The sequence below is a fragment of the Colius striatus genome, chromosome 3, assembly GCF_028858725.1.
Source record: "Colius striatus isolate bColStr4 chromosome 3, bColStr4.1.hap1, whole genome shotgun sequence".
In the NCBI taxonomy this organism is placed as follows: domain Eukaryota; kingdom Metazoa; phylum Chordata; class Aves; order Coliiformes; family Coliidae; genus Colius; species Colius striatus.
Genome location: NC_084761.1, coordinates 91,460,740 through 91,478,174, shown reverse-complemented (window position 1 = coordinate 91,478,174; position 17,435 = coordinate 91,460,740). Strand labels below are relative to the sequence as shown.

The window sequence follows — 17,435 nt, the reverse complement described above, 5'->3', positions numbered from 1 at the left end:
ATATTTAACAATATAAGATATATAAGAAACATAAGAAATATAACAAACTTCTTTTAGTGTTTACCTAACCCAATACAATTTGGAGACTCCTGTAACCTCATGTCTGATTCAACTTGCCCAGCATATTAAAACTTGCACCAAAGCTCCTCCTACTTTGTGGCTTTGCTCCAACTCAGTATTGATTCAGGAATTGCTTTCACAGAATCACGGCATGGAAGGGATTGGAAATCAGAAATAGCTTTCTGCCCACTCAGGAAGCAAGTTCTGTGAGGATCCACTGATGGGCATGTATTGGGGTACCAGTCCTCAATATCATTTTTAACAAGATTGTCATTGAGTCCAGCACTGCTCCAGTTGGCTTCAGGCAGTCCCTGTGCTCTGCTCTCTGCTTTGCTGCTCGAACAGCTCCGATGTGTAGGGCAAGTGCTGGCAACGCTGCAGGGGAGAGGTTGCAGGGGGAAGGGAAGTAGCTTATGCCACTGCATCTCATCTCATCACACACTCTCCTCCAGCAATGTCACTAAAGTTGACTCATGAGGAGCCTCGGCCCCAAGGACTTTCAGACAGGCATCTCACAGCCTGTTCTGTCCCCATCTCCTGGACAGAGAGGCAGACTGCTCAAATCATTCAAGCCTGGAGACAATTTTGCTGACAGAAACCTGAGTTTAACTTACTTTGAGGCTATCAGCAGGTTACATTTTCAGAGAGAGCAGTCTCTCTCCTAGTCAGGGTTTTGGAGAGACATGAAGGGAGAGAGTGATTTCAGCCATGCCAACGCTCTCAGGGCTGGCACAATCCCCTAGATCTCTTCCCAGGACATCTGCTTTCAGGTCCCCAGTGGGGTCCAGGAAGATGGAGGTACTGTGGGATTGTGACACTGACAGATTTGGACACTGAGAGCACCACTGACGATGTTGTATTTCAGCTGCTTGCTTGAAAAAGGGCAGACACTCACCATCCCTGGGCTGCTGAAAGGGGATTGATTTTCATCACTGGCAGCTCTGGATATTAAGGGGATAAACAAATACAAAGTTTGGGGAAGGGAATGTTTACAAAGGGTAAAAGGGGAACAAACACATTGGCAGTGAGAGTATCCCTGCATGAAGAGGAGTATGCTCTTAGCTTGAGGGGGGAAGGAAAGCTTTGAGGCTAATATACAGGTTATGGCATAGTAGTCCTAAAATGCAATTGTGTTGTGCAGGCTTTACTAGTGAACATATATGGATTTTTTTTATAGCAAGAAAGTGTCTGAGACAAAGTCCAGAGCCATAGTTTTTGCTGCACAGCACTATATCCCAGGCTCTATTACAGTGGCCACCGCAGTGACGAAGCAGCATCAGAGGTCTGTGTGTAACTGGGTCTGTGCTCCCCAGCCCCACATACGCATGCTGTACCAGAGGTTAATCACTGGGAAACCCAAAAATATCCCACTCCAGGGAAACTGTGAACCTTGAAGTCCTTCATACACGACTATCTCAATACCCCTTTGATTTCCTGTTGTAAAGGGTTTCCAAATGTTATAAGCTTTTAGTTTTGTTCCAAATGAAAACCAGTTCAAAACCATTAAAGGGCTCAGCTGACTTGGTCTGAGATGCAGACCTTTACATCTCCCAGCGGAGATACCCCATTCCAGGAGCATCTCAAAAGCATTTACCTTCACCTGTCATGGAAGAACAGCCACCGTGGAGCTTCAGAAACACAAAGTGCAACAAACTCTGAATTCTCACTTCGGTTTCTGTTTTAGCTTTGGTCTTAGGAACACTCCTGGTCCTCCTTTGCTGCTCCCCTCTTTGAAAATGGGGATCATAACAGTAACAATAAGGGGTGTTGCTCTTACCCTGCTGACTTTGCATGAAACCAGAATTTGACCCTGCTTTTGCAAAAAGCATCTTCAAGATAACGATGGCAACAGCTCCCCATGCCGTGCTGTAATTAACGCTGCCGCTGCTGTTTTTATTTGTATCGATTTTCTGGCACTCTCCAGTTGTCAGAGCAAACATCGTGCAGTTTGACACGCTGCCAAGCCACCTCTGTGACGGTGAAATAACCACAGTTCATTTCTATGTCTGCTTTCCCCCCATTGTTTCCATTTAAACCGACGGTGTCACTGGTGAGGGTCTCCGCTGACATGTAGGATTTCCTCACCGCAGCCCCGTCTCAATGCTTTCCCACACAATGCAACAGTATTGAGATGTCAGAGTCTCTGTGCCTGATAAAGGTGTCAAGACAAGTTCCTGGTTGCAGCGACAACTCCAAGCCCGATACAGCGGCCGCGAGCGATCCCCACCGTGTGCCCTTGTTGAAAACCAAACTCTGCCCCGGCTTTTGGCACATTTCTCCAACCTGCACAGCCTTGGCTCGAGCGTTCCAGAAGTTGGGGTTTTAGAGCCCCCTATGCAGAGCATTTTCAGCTCTGGTAATATTTGCATCTGTCGTTGGTGAATGAGCTGCTGCAATAAGGGGGATTAAAGCAGAGCGGTGACTTCTCTGTACGCAGCAGCTCGATTTGCTTGTCGGCAATAACTAATAGATGTCACTTAGGCAACTTGTGTTGGGGGTCTCTGAGGGGGCCACAGTATTCCAAATCATAGCTATGATAGCGACTAGATCATAATCATAAACTTCACGAGCGATATTTAATCAGATTTTATTGACGTGGCTAGTCCAGTTAGCGGCAGAGAACACGTGGAGCGTGTGGCGGCTGTGATTACTCCCATCAACACAGTACAGCAATTCTAGGTGTTCGGCGGGTGAACACAGGGCGCTCAAAGCAGGCTGGCAGCGTTGCTTTGGGGTACAGCGTGATAACCCTACGCACGGAGCGGGTGCGCTGCCCATTTGCTGTGCGAATCCTCAGGCTGAGCCAAAGCTTAGCGTGAAGTTTCTGTGCCGCCCCCGACTCCTGGATCCCCCCCTTCAACCCGCTCCCACCGGCTCACTGCAGAAGTGGGAAACGCAACGGGGTGTGTTCGGCGGCACACGGTGCCACTCGGGAGCCGCGACGGGAGGGAGCACTGCCGCGGGGGCTTGGAGCCAACTTTCTTCTCACATCCCTGGGAAAAGGGTGCCTGCTCCGCCCCCGGGACTTGGCGGCGGCCCGCCGCGGCTCAGCCCGCCAGAGCCCCCCGGTGCCCCCCGCGCAGCCGCGGGGCCGGGCGCGGTGCAGCGGCGCGGGGGGGTGCGCGGGGCCCCCCGCGGCGGCGGGGCGGGGCGGGGCGGGGGGCCGGGCCGGCGGGCGGGCGGGCGGGGACACGGCGGCCGCCCCGCGCCGCGCCCGCGCCGCCCCGGGCAGACGCAGGAGCCGCGGCGGCGGGAGGCGGCTGCGGGCGCTCCCAGCCTTCGTGCCTCGCTCCCTCCATGCGCGGTGCGCGGCCAGCCGTGGGGCTTGCGCAGGTAGGCGCCGCGCCGCGCCGCGCAGAGACTTTTGACTCCGAGACCAACACTTTTTTTTTTTTAATCCTCCTGCATTTTCCTTTTTCTCGTTACTATTTTTCTTCCGTGTCGGCACCAGGGGCGGAGGGGTGTTCCTCCTCCCTCCCTGAGCGCCTCTCTCCTCTCCCGGCAGCGCGGCGGCGGAGCGGAGCGCTGAGCGGCGGCAGCATGCGGCCGCGGGATGTCTGAGGCCGGCGGTGCGGCGGCGGCCGAGCTGCCCCGGCGCCGCGGCGGAGGCATGCGGGCGGCCTGGGGCTCCGTCTGGTGCCTGTGCCTGGCAGCGGCCGTCGGCGGGATGCCGGCGGGGCGGCGGGGCGGCGGGGCGGCGGCGGAGAGGAGCGGCGGGCAGCCGGCAGGTAAGGCTGCGCGGCCGGGCACACGTGCTCCGCGCTTCGGGACGGGGCGCGGGGCTTCGGCGGCGGCGGGGACCGGGTTTAGCACTGCGAGCCCCGCTCTCTCGGAGACGGGAAGGAGGGCGGATGGAGAGCGCCGGAGCCGTCCGTGCGGCGGCCGTTGAACCGCGCGGGGCCGAGGAGGTGGGCAGCCGGGCCGGGGCGATCCCCCGCGCACCGCGGCTCCCCCGGGTAAGGCGCTGGAGGGAGAAAGTGCTTTTCGGGCGATCGCCGCCTCCCAGGAGCCCTCTCGCAGCGATGGCAGGACATGCAGCACCCGGGGTTTGACCCGTGGCTGCGTTTGTAACTACAGTTGGGGAAGGAAAGATACCTCCGTACGTGTGTAGCGCGCATCTTCGCGCTCATCTGAAGGGCTCTGACTGCGTGTGCTTGGCTGGGAAAAGTAAGGAAGGGTCATTTATAGCTACGTCTTGGGAGCAAAACTGGAGTTGCGACAGCTCCGGGGTAGGGACACGCTGGATCGCAGCTTAATATCTGCGACTGTGCTGAGAAGGGACGAGCGTTTTGGGGGAACCGGTAGAGATCTCCCCTCGAGTGGCACCACGACGGTTATAAGTGAAAAATAAGTTAACGCATCGGACAAAAGCTGATTGTTTTTTGGGTTTCGTGTTTTGGGTTGGTTTTATTTTAAATATACAGCGGGTTGGAAACGTCGTGTCTGTCTGATACGCCTCAGCTGCTACCTGAGTCCCTGTTTATTTTTCAAAGCTCTTTAATGGAAGGGAGCCCCCGCGCAGCCCCCCGTCTTCGGGATTGCATGTACCCGGCAGAAAGTTTCCATTGTTCAGGAAAGGGTTTGAAGCCTGTTTGCCAAAAAAGTGACAGGGGAATAAATGGGCTTCGTGGAGGCTGGGGGGTGGGGGCATTACTTTCATACCCCTTTTGGTTAAAGCTATAAATCACACCGGGGGTTGGTTTTGTTTTCAAGAAAGTCCTAATAAAACACCAGATTCTTAGTGTAACTCGTTTGGCTCATTTTTCACAGCCAAAAGAATTGATTTATGGGGCAACATCTCAGCGACATGGTCAGAGCAGATGAGGTCGATGTGCGGGAGGAAGTGAGCAGCCTGTGCTGCTCACAGGGGCGGGAAGCAGCAGGCGCGAAGTGTCCCCAGTTCTCCCGATGTTAGGCTCATCTATGTCTTGGTGCTGTCACTTCAGTCACAATTGAACCCCCCGGGGTGGGGAGCGGCCTCGGTGGTCCCTTGGGTTTACGCCCTCATCTTCAGCCTGTTGCTTGTGGTTGATGGTGTGTTCAAGCAGTGCTAAACCCTTCCCATTGATCCAAGACACCTTTGCAAGTTAAGACTTCAGGATGCCGTTTGAATTGTACCAAGTCATGTACTGTGGTGATGTCTGTGACTGAGCGAGGGGTTGGGATTCCCAGGGGCTCCGTTGGAGATGCTCAGGACGAGTTCTCTTACCACTCTATCAGCTTTCTCCAAAGCCAAGGTGTCACTGTCAAATTCAGCCCGTGTGCTTCCCGGAGGGAGGATGCAGCCCTGAGCAGAGGGCTCTCTCCCGCCCTGTGGGAGGCTCACCGGGGCAAGGGGCTGTGAGGACAGGGCACGAGGGATTTGCGATGCCGGTGGCTCTCCCAGCACCGGCCACGTGCGCAAGGAAGCGTGAAGCCGGCACTGCTTACCCAGCTCCGCTCCGAAACACACCCGCTGCTGGCCCGACCTGGGGGGGAGAAGGTTGTGCAAAAGCAACTGTAAAGAATATAAACCTTCAGAGCCGAGTAAAAACACATTTTACTTTTTTTCAGTCTTTTTGAATTGAATGGTAAGAAGCAAATTCTTTCTCCTAGTCAAATGGGCCATGGGGTATTGGCTCATTACTGAGGGTTGTTGTTCGCTGGGCTTTGCATTTACAGTCTAAGGCCGTATTTTCCATAAAGGGGCTTGGAAGGATTTTTCCCCAGTGATCTAATTCTCCACACGGGGCTGTGAAGGCTATAACAGCTACTGCTTTGTGCCTATACTCAGCTACATAAAACACACATTGAAGGGAGGCATTCTGGAGGTATGTGTATGTTTGCTAATATGAATACTTGCTATTAGCGGAGGTGGAGGGGGTGCAGGTTTTAACATCTCCGCAGGGAGGTGTTCGGCTGTTGGCAGGAAGGAGGCAGATGGCGGGGCTGTTGCTGAATAGAAGCTAAACTAAAAACACCAGGGGCCTCATCTGGGCTGAGTTTCTCTTCTCTCCCTTTCTCGGGGCTGCTGCAGGAAGAACAATGTCAAATTTCGCCTCCCCCCTCCCCTCTTTTTTTTTTTTTTATGAATGAAAGTAGAGAGGCGAGGCAGGATTGAATGTGTATGTCATTCAGGGGCTATGACAGAGATGATTAGGGAGGTCAGTGAACTCCTTTGCAGCCTTGAGCATGCGGTCACTCTATTCAACAGCCACAGAATAGACATCAATATAAAAAAGCCCGTCCAATTTGCATTAGTATTCAGATAAAGATATTACTTCGTACGATTTGTGAATGTCAAGTAACACTGGCTGTTTTCTTGGAGAGCAGGCCAACTGAAACAGCAGCATCTCACTTTTAAAAGCTTCTGATTACCGAGTGCCTGTCTCCTGTAGCTGACATACATGTGTCTGTGTACTGTATACGTGAGAAAGGCTTCTTAGGATTTGTATTGCACTAGTTAGCTGGGAAAGCTGTCTGTCTGCATTAAAAGAGTTGCACAGAGAGCTGCAAATGTGTGAGCAAGTTTGTGCAGGAAGGGGAGAACTCTCCCAGTCTGTCAGGAGCAAGAACCAAAGCTTCGTTGTACAACACTGGAGTCAAATTGTCACCCCAAGTTACTATACAGGCAGTTCTCTAGCCGAAAGAACGTAAGAGGAGCTGTTTTAGGATTTTGCTCAAGTTAAATGGCAGGGCATGTACTGGTTCCTGTGGCTTTTCTGCTTGGAAAGAAGTGGTGATGCACTGGTTGAAGTGTTTTTCCTTCACGCAGCTGATGACAACCCGGCTCTCGTGGCCTTTCAGTGTGTGCCCAATGAGGGGTCCAAGGTGTAGGATACAGTGATCCACGTCACTTGGCTTTGTGTATCTGAGTCAAAGTTCACCCTGAAATTACAAGCGTATTGAAGTGAGTGCCAAATGGCACTGACCATTCCTGGAGCTGGCATTGGGGTTTACATGTCAAAACCCTCTAAAAAGAGTCTCTTAGATATTGATGGTGTTTCCTACTCTGTGCCTGAGATTCGGATTCAGTGATACTGTTCTGAGACTAGAAATTGATCCATTTCTTCTCATTAACAGCAGCAGCTAAAAAAGCTAATTAAGTCTTTAATATGGATACTAGTACATCTTACTAAGCAATAAGGACATGAGTAAAGAATTATGAAATATGACTTCTTGGTTTTTTTTTTTAAGTCTATTTCTTACCTAGCATACCAAACTCAAAAGTCTGTTCCAGTGCAGAGAGAGACTCATTAATATATTCAATGTTAGCTGTATAACATCACATCTTCTACATGTATTGACAAGGGTCACTCCAATTAAATCTGAGGGTTTTTTCTTTTAATTAAGACTTTATTAACTACCACTGAGTCAGGAACGTGATGAAAGTAAATCTGGAAACTGTGCAGCAAAGTGTTGATCTGCTAATTAAATCAGGCAATTAAAGTAAGCCCCTCTGACCATGTTAACTTTTACGACTCCCTCCAACGCATTTTCAGTGCTGTTTGGGGAAGCATACCTGACCAGAAGCTTGCTTCAGAGTGGTTTTGGAAGCCAGGCAAATGCTAAAGAAGGCTTAGTTGCTGCATCCCCACTGCATCTGGACCATTTCCATCCAGTGGGATGCACTGCACTGCCTGGACAAAGCTAAAATGTTGCGTGATGCTGGAGGAGGACTTTTGTCCCTGCTTTGTGAGTCTGGGAAACAAATTTTTTCTGCTTAAAATGTGATCGATAAAAGTGAGCTTTGATCCCAACGATATGCTCAGAAAGCTGTCTTCCCTGAAAACTTGCTGCATACATCTGCTCTTTCAGTTGAAGACCTTAAAAGACAGGGCACCCAGCTCAGTTTCTGAGCAGTTAATGAAACTTCAAGTTTACGAAAGCATTTGAGCAAGATGTTTCTGACGGTAATCTGTCAGCTGGCACACAGAGCTGTGACTGAAAGTGTTAGCTGAATCTTTGCTTCAGCTTTGGTTAGGGCATGGCCTCCCAGAAGATTTTTCTGGCTGGTCACTAAAGTGTGTGGAATCCAGCCTGGGCATGAGCCCTCAAGCTTCAGAATAGGTGGAGAAATGACTGTGTTGTCCTCACAGTTTAGCTTTTGGCAATTTTTAGTATATGTAGGGTAAACCCATCAGGAATATAACAAATTCAGATCTTTCTACTAAAAATACAGGTGAAATTCCATCCCCAGGGTACTGACTTTTTCTCCCAGCTAGACTGAACCTGATACACAATCAATTGAACCAACAGTGCTGGAGTGGGGAAGACTGAGAGTAGAAGTGAACCTGCTTCTGCAGGGGGGTTGGACTAGACGATCTCTAAAGGTCCCTTCCAACCCCTATTATTCTATGATTCCATTCTATGATTCTATGACTTTGTTGGGGTTTTTTTTACCTGTTTGAGTAGACTTTCCTCTTTTTCCTGAAGTGCTTCATGCTTGTAACTTTCCCTATGTCATGGGAGTTTGCCTGGCTCTGCATACCCGTTTCTTCTCTTTTTTTTTGACCCTTCAAAAAAACCCCAAACTAAACAGGTGGAAGTTGCCTGCTGAGTCAGCATCCTCCAAGCCATTCCATGGTGACATGGTTTGATGAAACTGCTTCAGTGTTCACTGTTTTGTCTCTTTTAATACTGGTTAGTTAATAAACTTTATTCTCCTCCATGTACCAGGCTGGATGCCAGAGAGGATGGTTGGCTCCATAAGAAATTTGTCATACATGCTTTTGGACTTTTTTTTTTTCCCAGCAAACAGGACTGTGATTCAGCAAAGCTGTTCATGGTACGTGAAAGTGGGCAGTCAGGGCTGTCAGGAGGAGTGAATCTGATAGCACCCCCTGTGCAAGCTGTGGGCTAAAACTGAGTCTGAAGACATATACGACACTAAAAGTGTCTTAAAATGCCTTGCTACACCCTGACTTTTTTTTCACTTGGCCTCCTGCATAGCTTATCAGTTATTGTTTGCCTCTCTTTTGGCTGTTTATCTAGTGATCTTGTAAATAAAAATGTGCTTTTTCTCTGAAGCAGAGCTGATTCTCTTGATACCCCCTTTCCTGTACCCTCACAGCTCAAGTTGCCAAGCACCGTAGATATGATTTAAATCCTTGAATGTGTGAAGAAGGGCTTTTATTCTTGTGGTGAATGTGGTATTCCTGGTGTGCTTACCCCTAAAGTTATTTGCTCCTTGGCTTGAATGACCAGGAAGTTTCCTTAATATCAAAAGCAAACAAGAACCATGAGATACGTGCTGAGTAAAACCTTTGGTAAACTTAGTAGTTAAAATGTGAAAGGTAATCAGACGTAAACCTGCCCTATTATTCTGATAGGCTATCTGGGGGGTTGTTGCATTCAGGTGGATAGGGACTAGCCAGGTGGTTAAATAAATATTATTTTTCTTCTATGACACTCAGGTTACACAATGTAGCAAGTCTTTGTTTTGTTTTGTTTTTAAGAGTAGCAGTAAGAAAACGTTTCTCCAGTAACTGCTTCAGCTTCAGATGTATTCATCTAAGAAAGGTGTGGTGTTCATTGTGGAAGGGGGGTAGGTCATGTGTGCTGGCCTTACTTTCTCAAATCCAGAGCAGGAGATGATAAAAGAGTTGGTTAAACACAGAGGTTATATTAAAACTTGGAAAGAGATTTCTTTATCGCACAGAAGTGCATGCAAAACAATTACCATGTGCTTACACGTTGAGCATCTGTGAGATTTTGGGGCTGTGCCATTTCTGCAGGTTGCGAGGGGTTAAAAGTATTAATGACTCAGAAGCCAGCAGGGTTCCAAGTTTTTCGGGTGAGGAAAGGATGCAGTCAGTCCAGGATGGCACTCTGCAAGCAGGCAAAGCTCTGCAGGCTGCAGCGTGTGCTGAGGGAACCTCTTACCCAGGAATGCCACTCCACCGGGGCCCTGGCATTGGTGTTTGCACCCAGAGGTGGTTCTGTGAGCTGCTGAACTACCTGCAAATGTCCAGCTGACACACAGCAGCACGTTGGTTTGTGTTTGCTCGTTTTTTTCTCCCTCTTTTCCCTCAAGGAACCAAGCCATTTCCATCTCCCTTAGTTTAAGGTTTTTAGGGAAGAGTGGTAATAGGAGATTGAGGTGCACTGTGGCATGTCAGAGACCCACAAGGGTGGTTCCCCCCCCACCTCCCTCCTGCTGTCTGATAATTGATGAAGGTATTTGTCAGCTTGTCTACATTTCATGCTTTCACCTAGAAAGTGGAGTGTTCTGTAGTTGGGCCTTTATTGCACTTTATTGCCGCTCACAAGGACTCTCACTGAAGTATTTCGACTGACACAGTTAAGTCAGTAAAGCTTTGGAGACCAGACCACTGTTAGATTATAAGGATCGGGCTAGTACCCAGAAGTAATATAGTTGAAGCACTTTGAGTTGAGCTGAGTGAAGGGGAGACAGCGAGATAGCTGAGTATTGCTTAGGGGCCAGACCTTGTGGTGGTGCTCATGTAGTGCATAGGTGAGTTCTCACTGATGCCTACAGAGATGAGCGATGCAAAGTAACAGGCAAGTGGAGAACTTGTCTGGCATAAACCTCTGAGGATGAGAGCATCTCTGAGGCTCCTCTCAGGACATGCAGGAGGCACCTGTCCTGCAGAGTTGGGGTGCAGACATTGTCCCCATACCAAGACCCATGGCCCAGGAGCTTACTTGTTTCACTGTGTTGCTGGTGGTGTCTCTGCGGAGGGACATACTGGGGGCGAGTTTCATTATGGCATGGGGCAGAGGAGACCATGTGAAGCCCTGGAAGTGTTTCTGCTCTGCGTACCAAAGGGTTGAGTGCATCACCCTTGACTCACAACATATTCCTTCTTACTCATCCCCCCTGGGGAAGGCAAAATACACATCTATGAAGTCTTTTATTTTGAGGAAAAGGGAGCTACTGGAGATAATCCTGGACCCTTATCAATCTTATGCTTTCCCTGTCAAAAACCTTAAAAGCTCTCAAGAATAGCATTTTTAATTTTAGTTTGATGCTTGGCAGAGCTCATAAAGGTCCTCCGTGGCAAGTTTGGCTCCCCAGTTCAGAGGGTTGTTGCTTTGTTTGGGGGCTTCGCTGTTCTCTGCTGCTTATAGTCCTGTAAAAATAATAATGAGGTCCCGATCTTGCGCCTATTGAATCCTGAGCAAAAAAGCTCCCATTGATTTCCAAGGGAGCAGGCTGAAGCCCTTCACAGATCGTGGTGGGAGCAGCTATTTAGCATAAGCAGGGATTGTTTGGAAAGTTTTCTAATGACCCAAACATTTTAACAAGCAGAGGAAACTCGGCGAGTAAAAGGGCTCCGTGGTTTGGGGGTGGGGAGATGCCCGGCGCCGCAGCATGGGGGAGATCCCTGGAGCCAGCTCGCCGTTCCTATCAGCCCGCTCTAACGCAGACCTTTGCTTCCCGGCTTGGTTTTTAGACCTCCGGCTTGGATGCAAAGCCAGCGGCAGCGTCGCAGCCCAAACGCGGGCGCCGGAGGCGACGGTGATGGCCGCGGCTTGAGCCTTCCGTGCCCGTGGCGCGGGTCCCGCGTGGGGCCGAGCGGCAGCGCCGGCCGCCGCTCGCTCGGTGCCATCGTATCAGTGTCGGCCGGCATTAGTCCCAGCGCCGTGATCTCTGAGCCGCACAATGCCCCGGGGAAAGTGTTAATAATCCCCCGCGGGGGTTCGCAGGCGAGCGGGGCTGAGCCGGGGCAAGCCCGTGGGTAGGCTGGGGCCACCGAGCTCCGGGTCCACAGGGAGAGGAGACGGTGGAAGAGCTTTCCCAGCACTTCACGGAGTTGGGGGAAAAGAGCATTTTCAGAGGGTTTGAGTTTTCTTTCATCTCCCCCCCCTTTCATGTGCAAGACTCAAGAAGCGCCAGAAATTCCCTCCCAGCAAGTATTTCAGCAGCTTGTTCGGAGACTGTAGGTCTTGAACTAACCGATGATTTGGTTTTTGTTTAAATTTTGTATAACTTCTCTATACAGATTCCCCCAGGCAAGCGTTTTGTTTCTAGCTGGTAGCAGGATCTGTGCAAGATGAGCATGCTTCGTTCCCCGAGGTGTGCTTTGGGAGGTGGGGGTATCAGAGCTGAAAGTGAAGAGGAAAAGCCAGTTGCACTGGGAAGATTAGGGAGTTAAGAGTGTGCCCTGACAACTAGCATGTGCAACTGAAGATAAATCCTCCACGAGCCTGTCTTTAATTAAAAGAATGATTGGAATTAGGCATGCTACCATCTCTCCTGATCTGTATCATGTGTATCTGTATGAATAAAGCGTTTTTGGGGAGGGAGAAGAGAAAAACACCAGATTTTAATCTTCCATTGGTAGCCGATATGTCTACCTTTTGAAAGGGCGTATTTCTCCCTTAGAGTACCCAGGCTTGTTGACAGTAAACAACTGTCACTTGGCAGTTTATGAAAGAAGAGGAATGTTTAAGAAAACATGTCCAGTTTAAATACTTATGTTAATAGGGATTCGTGAAAGGGGGGGCTGGTAAATGGAGGTGCATAAATTAGCTGGTATTTACCGCTGTAAGAGATGAGCTGTGAGTGAATGCAGCTGGAAAGACAAAGATAAAAACTACATTCATTGTTGCAGCCGGTGTGTTGTGCACGATTTCACAGCTTTCTGTGTAAGCATAGTGGGGTTTTTTTTCCAGAGAAAACTCGGAAAGCCTCTTTCTTGCAGCATGTGGTGAGTTGGATGGACCCTAGGAGGCCCATGGATGGGACAAGCCACAGGGCTAGAAGCCCAGCACTCCCTTTGACTGCCCTTAAAGCTGCTTCACGCTCCACAGGCAGCACTTAGACCTTGCAGCCGCCCTGACCTGTCCTTAGCCTTTGCTTTGCGGGGGTGATGGGAAGAGGAGACTGCAAGAAAAAAATCCTCTGCCTCTCAATTTGCAAGTTGATTAATTACAGAAGGGATGGAAGGAAGGGAAAAAAAAAGAAGGAAGAAAACAGCAGATGGTGTCCTCTCTGCATCCCTGCCCAAAGTTGCTACAAATCCATCACCCACCTTCTTCTGAGTTCAGCACTCGTGAACGTAGTGAGTGATGAGAGAGCGCAAAGCGTTTGTTCCAGCTCAGCCCAAAAGCATAATGAAATAAGGCATTAAAAGTCATAACAACAGGCATAAAAATAAGTTGCAAGCTTTCCAGGATCCTGATTTCCCTGGCTTGTGAACAAGGGTATGAGGGGCTGATGGGGAAGACTAAGATTAATCTTGACAGTACTGGGTAAAGCTGCTGTCCTGTTCCCCCAGCTTCCATCCCAGCTGGGATACAATATAAATACAGTAAATACTGTGGAGTTTAAATAAATACAGTGTAGACACAGTGTTACCGATATTCCACCTTTCCTTCAGCCTTGGGAATCTCGGAGGAGGCACCTTGATGGCAGCACCTTCTCTTGCCCTTGTTTCACGTAGAGCAGAGAGAGCTGCAGGAGCAGATCGGAACCCCTGGAGTATGGACAAAAGGGTCACAATTCTCTTTTGGCCAGTGCTTCAATTAGTATTGCCATTATTTGGACAAGGAGGCAAAGGAAACCCAAAGCTGAAGCTTCCTGCCACACAAATGCTTTGCAATTTGACAGATGAAAAGGAAAATAACTCCTAGAAAGTGTTTGTTGAGTTATGCTGGGACTCCAACCTGTGTATTATTTAATGAAGGAATGAGATTTCTGCTTCATTTTTGTGTGTAGGTATGCTGGCACTTCAGTATTTGCAAAGGCCATGGGCTGCTGCTTTGAGAAAGTCTTGGTGAAGGGATGGGAATGACAGAGGTGGCTGGGAGGGACAGCTGGGGTTCTCCTTGGTGCAATCTTTCTTGGCACAGGGGCAAAAAGGGGAAGGTTCATGCCCACTGGTCTGGTTTCAGTGGTGGGTCGTGAGAAACTAGGCTGCCCACCTGATCCTGCATCTGGTGACCCCAAGCAATGTACGTCTTTCTTGCAAAGAGCTGTCTGCATGCTCTGAACAAGGTCATCTTGTGGGTAGAATGTGTTAGTCCTGCCAGAAAGGGCCTGAAAGCTCCGCAGAAGCTTTCAAAATATATCTGAATGTTTGGAGGTTTTCTGCCACTCTGTCCCTGTCCTCCCAGAGCATAGCAAATGAGGTATGGACAAGCAGTGCAGTCTTTGGAGGAATAACTTCACCCAGTGCTCAAACCTGACTCTTCTGGTGACAAGAAAGAGCAGTTGGAGAAGCAATATGTAGTGTTTTGGGGCAGGAAGGAAGCGAAGATGACCCTGAACTAGCCATCTGCCCTTGTAAAAGGAGTGGAGGGTGGGCAGGCAGCTTTTGCTTCATGTTTGAGTGTATACATCAACATGGATAAATGGGTATAAACGTGGGGGAGGTTGTCCAACTTGATGTCTTCACTAGTGGTACAAGGTGGCGGTTCATCCACCCATCCCATCCAAGAAAGCATGGCAGGACCTTAGCTTCAGTTCCTGACTTTCAGACAAAATCTAGCCCTTGAGTGGCTGCTGGGTGTAGTTTTTATCATCCACATTTTCCATGTACTGGAGGAATGTGGGCAACTGTGGGGGTTGGGCTAGATGATCTCTAAAGGTCCATTCCAACCCTACCATTCTATGATTCTATGATCTTGGATTGCCTGTTGCAACAACCATCCTTGCTGTCATAACAGCAGCCATCTCACTTAGGCACTCGGGTACTTGTTCACAGAAAGAAAGAGGGTTTAAAAGCCAGGGAAAAGCTGGGAAAATCAGACTGTGGAGGAGGAATGCCTGTGGAAGGTCCCTGCCTTGTGCAGGTAGGAGCAGCCAAGTCCTCTGCAGGATGCTGGGAGCAGCCCTCTGCAGAGAGTCTGAGTTTCCTGACTGCAGCATTAAAATAGTTGTGTATAGAAGTGTCTCACCTGCTTCTGGCATTACTGGAGCCACTGGAGCTTGTAGAAGATGATTATTTGGGGGCATTAAAACCGTTTGAAGGGAGTGGGAACTGAGACATGCATGACTTCCTTGAACTCTGTCTTAATTTATTGCGTGCAGTCCGAACCTTGCTGTAATAGATATGGTTGCAGGAGACCATTAAAAGGTCCGTTCTGGTGAACCTGATGCCCTTCTGTTACTGCTGGAAATGATAAAGCCCTGCATTTGTGTGGGATGGTATGCGATGCCCTGTGTGTGTGTATGTGTATATGCAGGGAAGCCCGTAAGCTCTGCTAATTTAGGGATTGTTTTCCAAGTCTGTTTTCTATAACTCTGCAGACTTAATACAAATAAAGAACTGACTAAGTTTCCTGTGAGAAGAGCAGAACTAACGCTAAGGGTGGGATTTGAATGCAAAAAGGTGAAAACACAAATGTATACAGAAACAGCAAGTCAAACAAGCTGAAAAAATATTGTAAGGTTGTTTTAACAGAGCAGTGAACTCCAAACTGTCTAATCCATTTAGCAGCCTTCTTTAAAGAGGAGAAATAAAAGAATTTTTGACATCTACATTTCTTTTGCCATCTCTCCCAGCTCTTATTGATAATGCTTGAGTTTACCACAAGGACAGAGTGTTGCAGCTTTAGTTAGATGTGCTTTCTACATAACAAAATCTTCCATTTTTTGGCCATTGTTCACTACTTTAGAATACAGTGGATCAGAATTCCTGAAGGGAGATTACTGTTAAACTTCTCCAACTTGGGTACCTGGCACCTAAATCTTGCTTGAGGCACTGAAACAGCAGGCTGGGTTTTGAAAGGTGCTGAGCCAGGTCAGACTCTGCATTTAAATCGCTTAAGCACTCTAAAAATCTGGCTATTCATTTTGATGCCTAGATATGGATTTCAGGGCTTAATCACCGACCTTTACATTTCAAATGCATGACCTTTGTTTTCTTTACTAAGTATGCAGACAGAGTGGCCCCCAAATTATTACTTTTTCCCTCCCTTTTACATGACTGAAGATGGCTTGCAGAGAAGACTTGAGGTTCTGCATCTTATTACTGAGAAATGGGGATCTTTGAAACATACCAGTTTATATAACTCAAGGGAAACTTGCAAAAAGGGGGAATATTTACTTATTTTCATTCACCTGAACATGATCTGTCATATATCCAAACCTCACAATCAGTTGGGAAAAAACCCCACCCAAACTCCCCTAAACCTTTGCCCTCTCTTAATCTGTGTACAAGAGGGTTTTTTTTTTTTGTAGATGTGCTCCCTCCCCCCAAAAAATAGAGGCAATTGATAGGCTCATAAACAAATACCAAACATTAAGTCCTAATCTCCATATAGAGGAGCCTGACCCTTTTTATGGAGAGAAAGGGTAGAGGGAGGAAACGGGGCCAGGAGTTTGAGGTTTAATGCTTATTAAAGTTTTAGTGGGTGGGAAAATGCAATCAATAAATTTTGTTTAATGCCTTGAAACTGGTGTTAGTTTTCACTAGCTACACTGGAGAGTAGTTTTCATTTTGAAACTAGGACACTCGTAGTTGGAATGACAATTAATGTGGAGTGAATATGGTCCCAGTTGGAAGCCCTTTTTTTGAATAGTATGAAAACTCCCCCCACCTCCCCCCCTTGGCTCCAGAGTGGGGTAGCTTCCGTTTTTAATTAGCAAACCAGGCAAAATTTAGCTCATTGTGTCTTTCTGCTCCTTTGGCCCAGTGGATTTCTCCCATCTTGCTGTCATGAGGCTGTTCTTTTTATTTTTTTGCTTCAGTTTTGGTACAGGGAGGAAGGAGGGGAGGGGGAGCCTTCAGGATACTTAGGATTAAAGTCATTGTTCGGGGGTATTTGCAGCCAGCTGCCTGCATTAAATGAAGATTAGAGGAGCACACATTAAAAGTGCTAGGGAAATGCAGAGGAGCTGGGATTTTGGGAGCTGCATAGCTGTGAACCGAAGGGGAAAGGTTGGGTCTTTATGGCAATTTTTTTCTGATGCCATGTGATCTCAAAGCCCACTTGAGAAGAACATCAGAAGTAACTGCCAGGGTCAGGCTTGCTTGGGAATTGCAAAGGGAACATGAATCTTTCCATCCCTTGGAAAGTTCCTCTGAGCGAAACCTAAATTTCTGGGCCTGATGAACTTATGCATTGCTTAAAAATTCATCTGCAAGAGCAATTGAAAGGTGTGACCATTTTGTTAGGATTCTTCCAGTCTATTGGGGTGCATGGAAGCCTTAGTTTGTGCCTCAGTTTCCATAGCTGCCTCCACTGGTTTTGAAAATGGGTTGTGGTGATTGGTTGCTTGCTTGCTTGCTGCAAGAATAAGGGGTTTTTTGGATATCATAGAATCATTTTGATTGGAAAACACCTTTAAGATCATCAAGTCCAACCACTCACATCACACTGCCGAGCTCACCACTAACCCATGTTCCACAGGACCTCAGCTCCATGGCTTTTAAATCTCTCTAGGGATAGGGACTCCACCACCTCCCAGGGCAGCCTGTGCC

At 48.4% G+C, this 17,435-nt stretch overlaps 1 protein-coding gene across 4 annotated transcripts in view; it reads left to right on the top strand.

Annotated features, from left to right (window-relative positions):
- The first annotated feature begins 3,316 nt into the window (after positions 1 to 3,316).
- The window catches only part of FGFR3 (fibroblast growth factor receptor 3), a 57,770-nt gene continuing 43,651 nt past the window's right edge, over positions 3,317 to 17,435 (top strand). For all 4 annotated transcript variants that reach the window (XM_061992098.1, XM_061992097.1, XM_061992100.1 and 1 more), the window contains exons 1-2: positions 3,317 to 3,393; positions 3,566 to 3,788. In XM_061992098.1, coding sequence (XP_061848082.1) covers positions 3,614 to 3,788 — 175 coding nt within the window. In that variant the 5' untranslated portion in view covers positions 3,317 to 3,393; positions 3,566 to 3,613. The remainder of the gene's footprint in view (positions 3,394 to 3,565; positions 3,789 to 17,435) is intronic.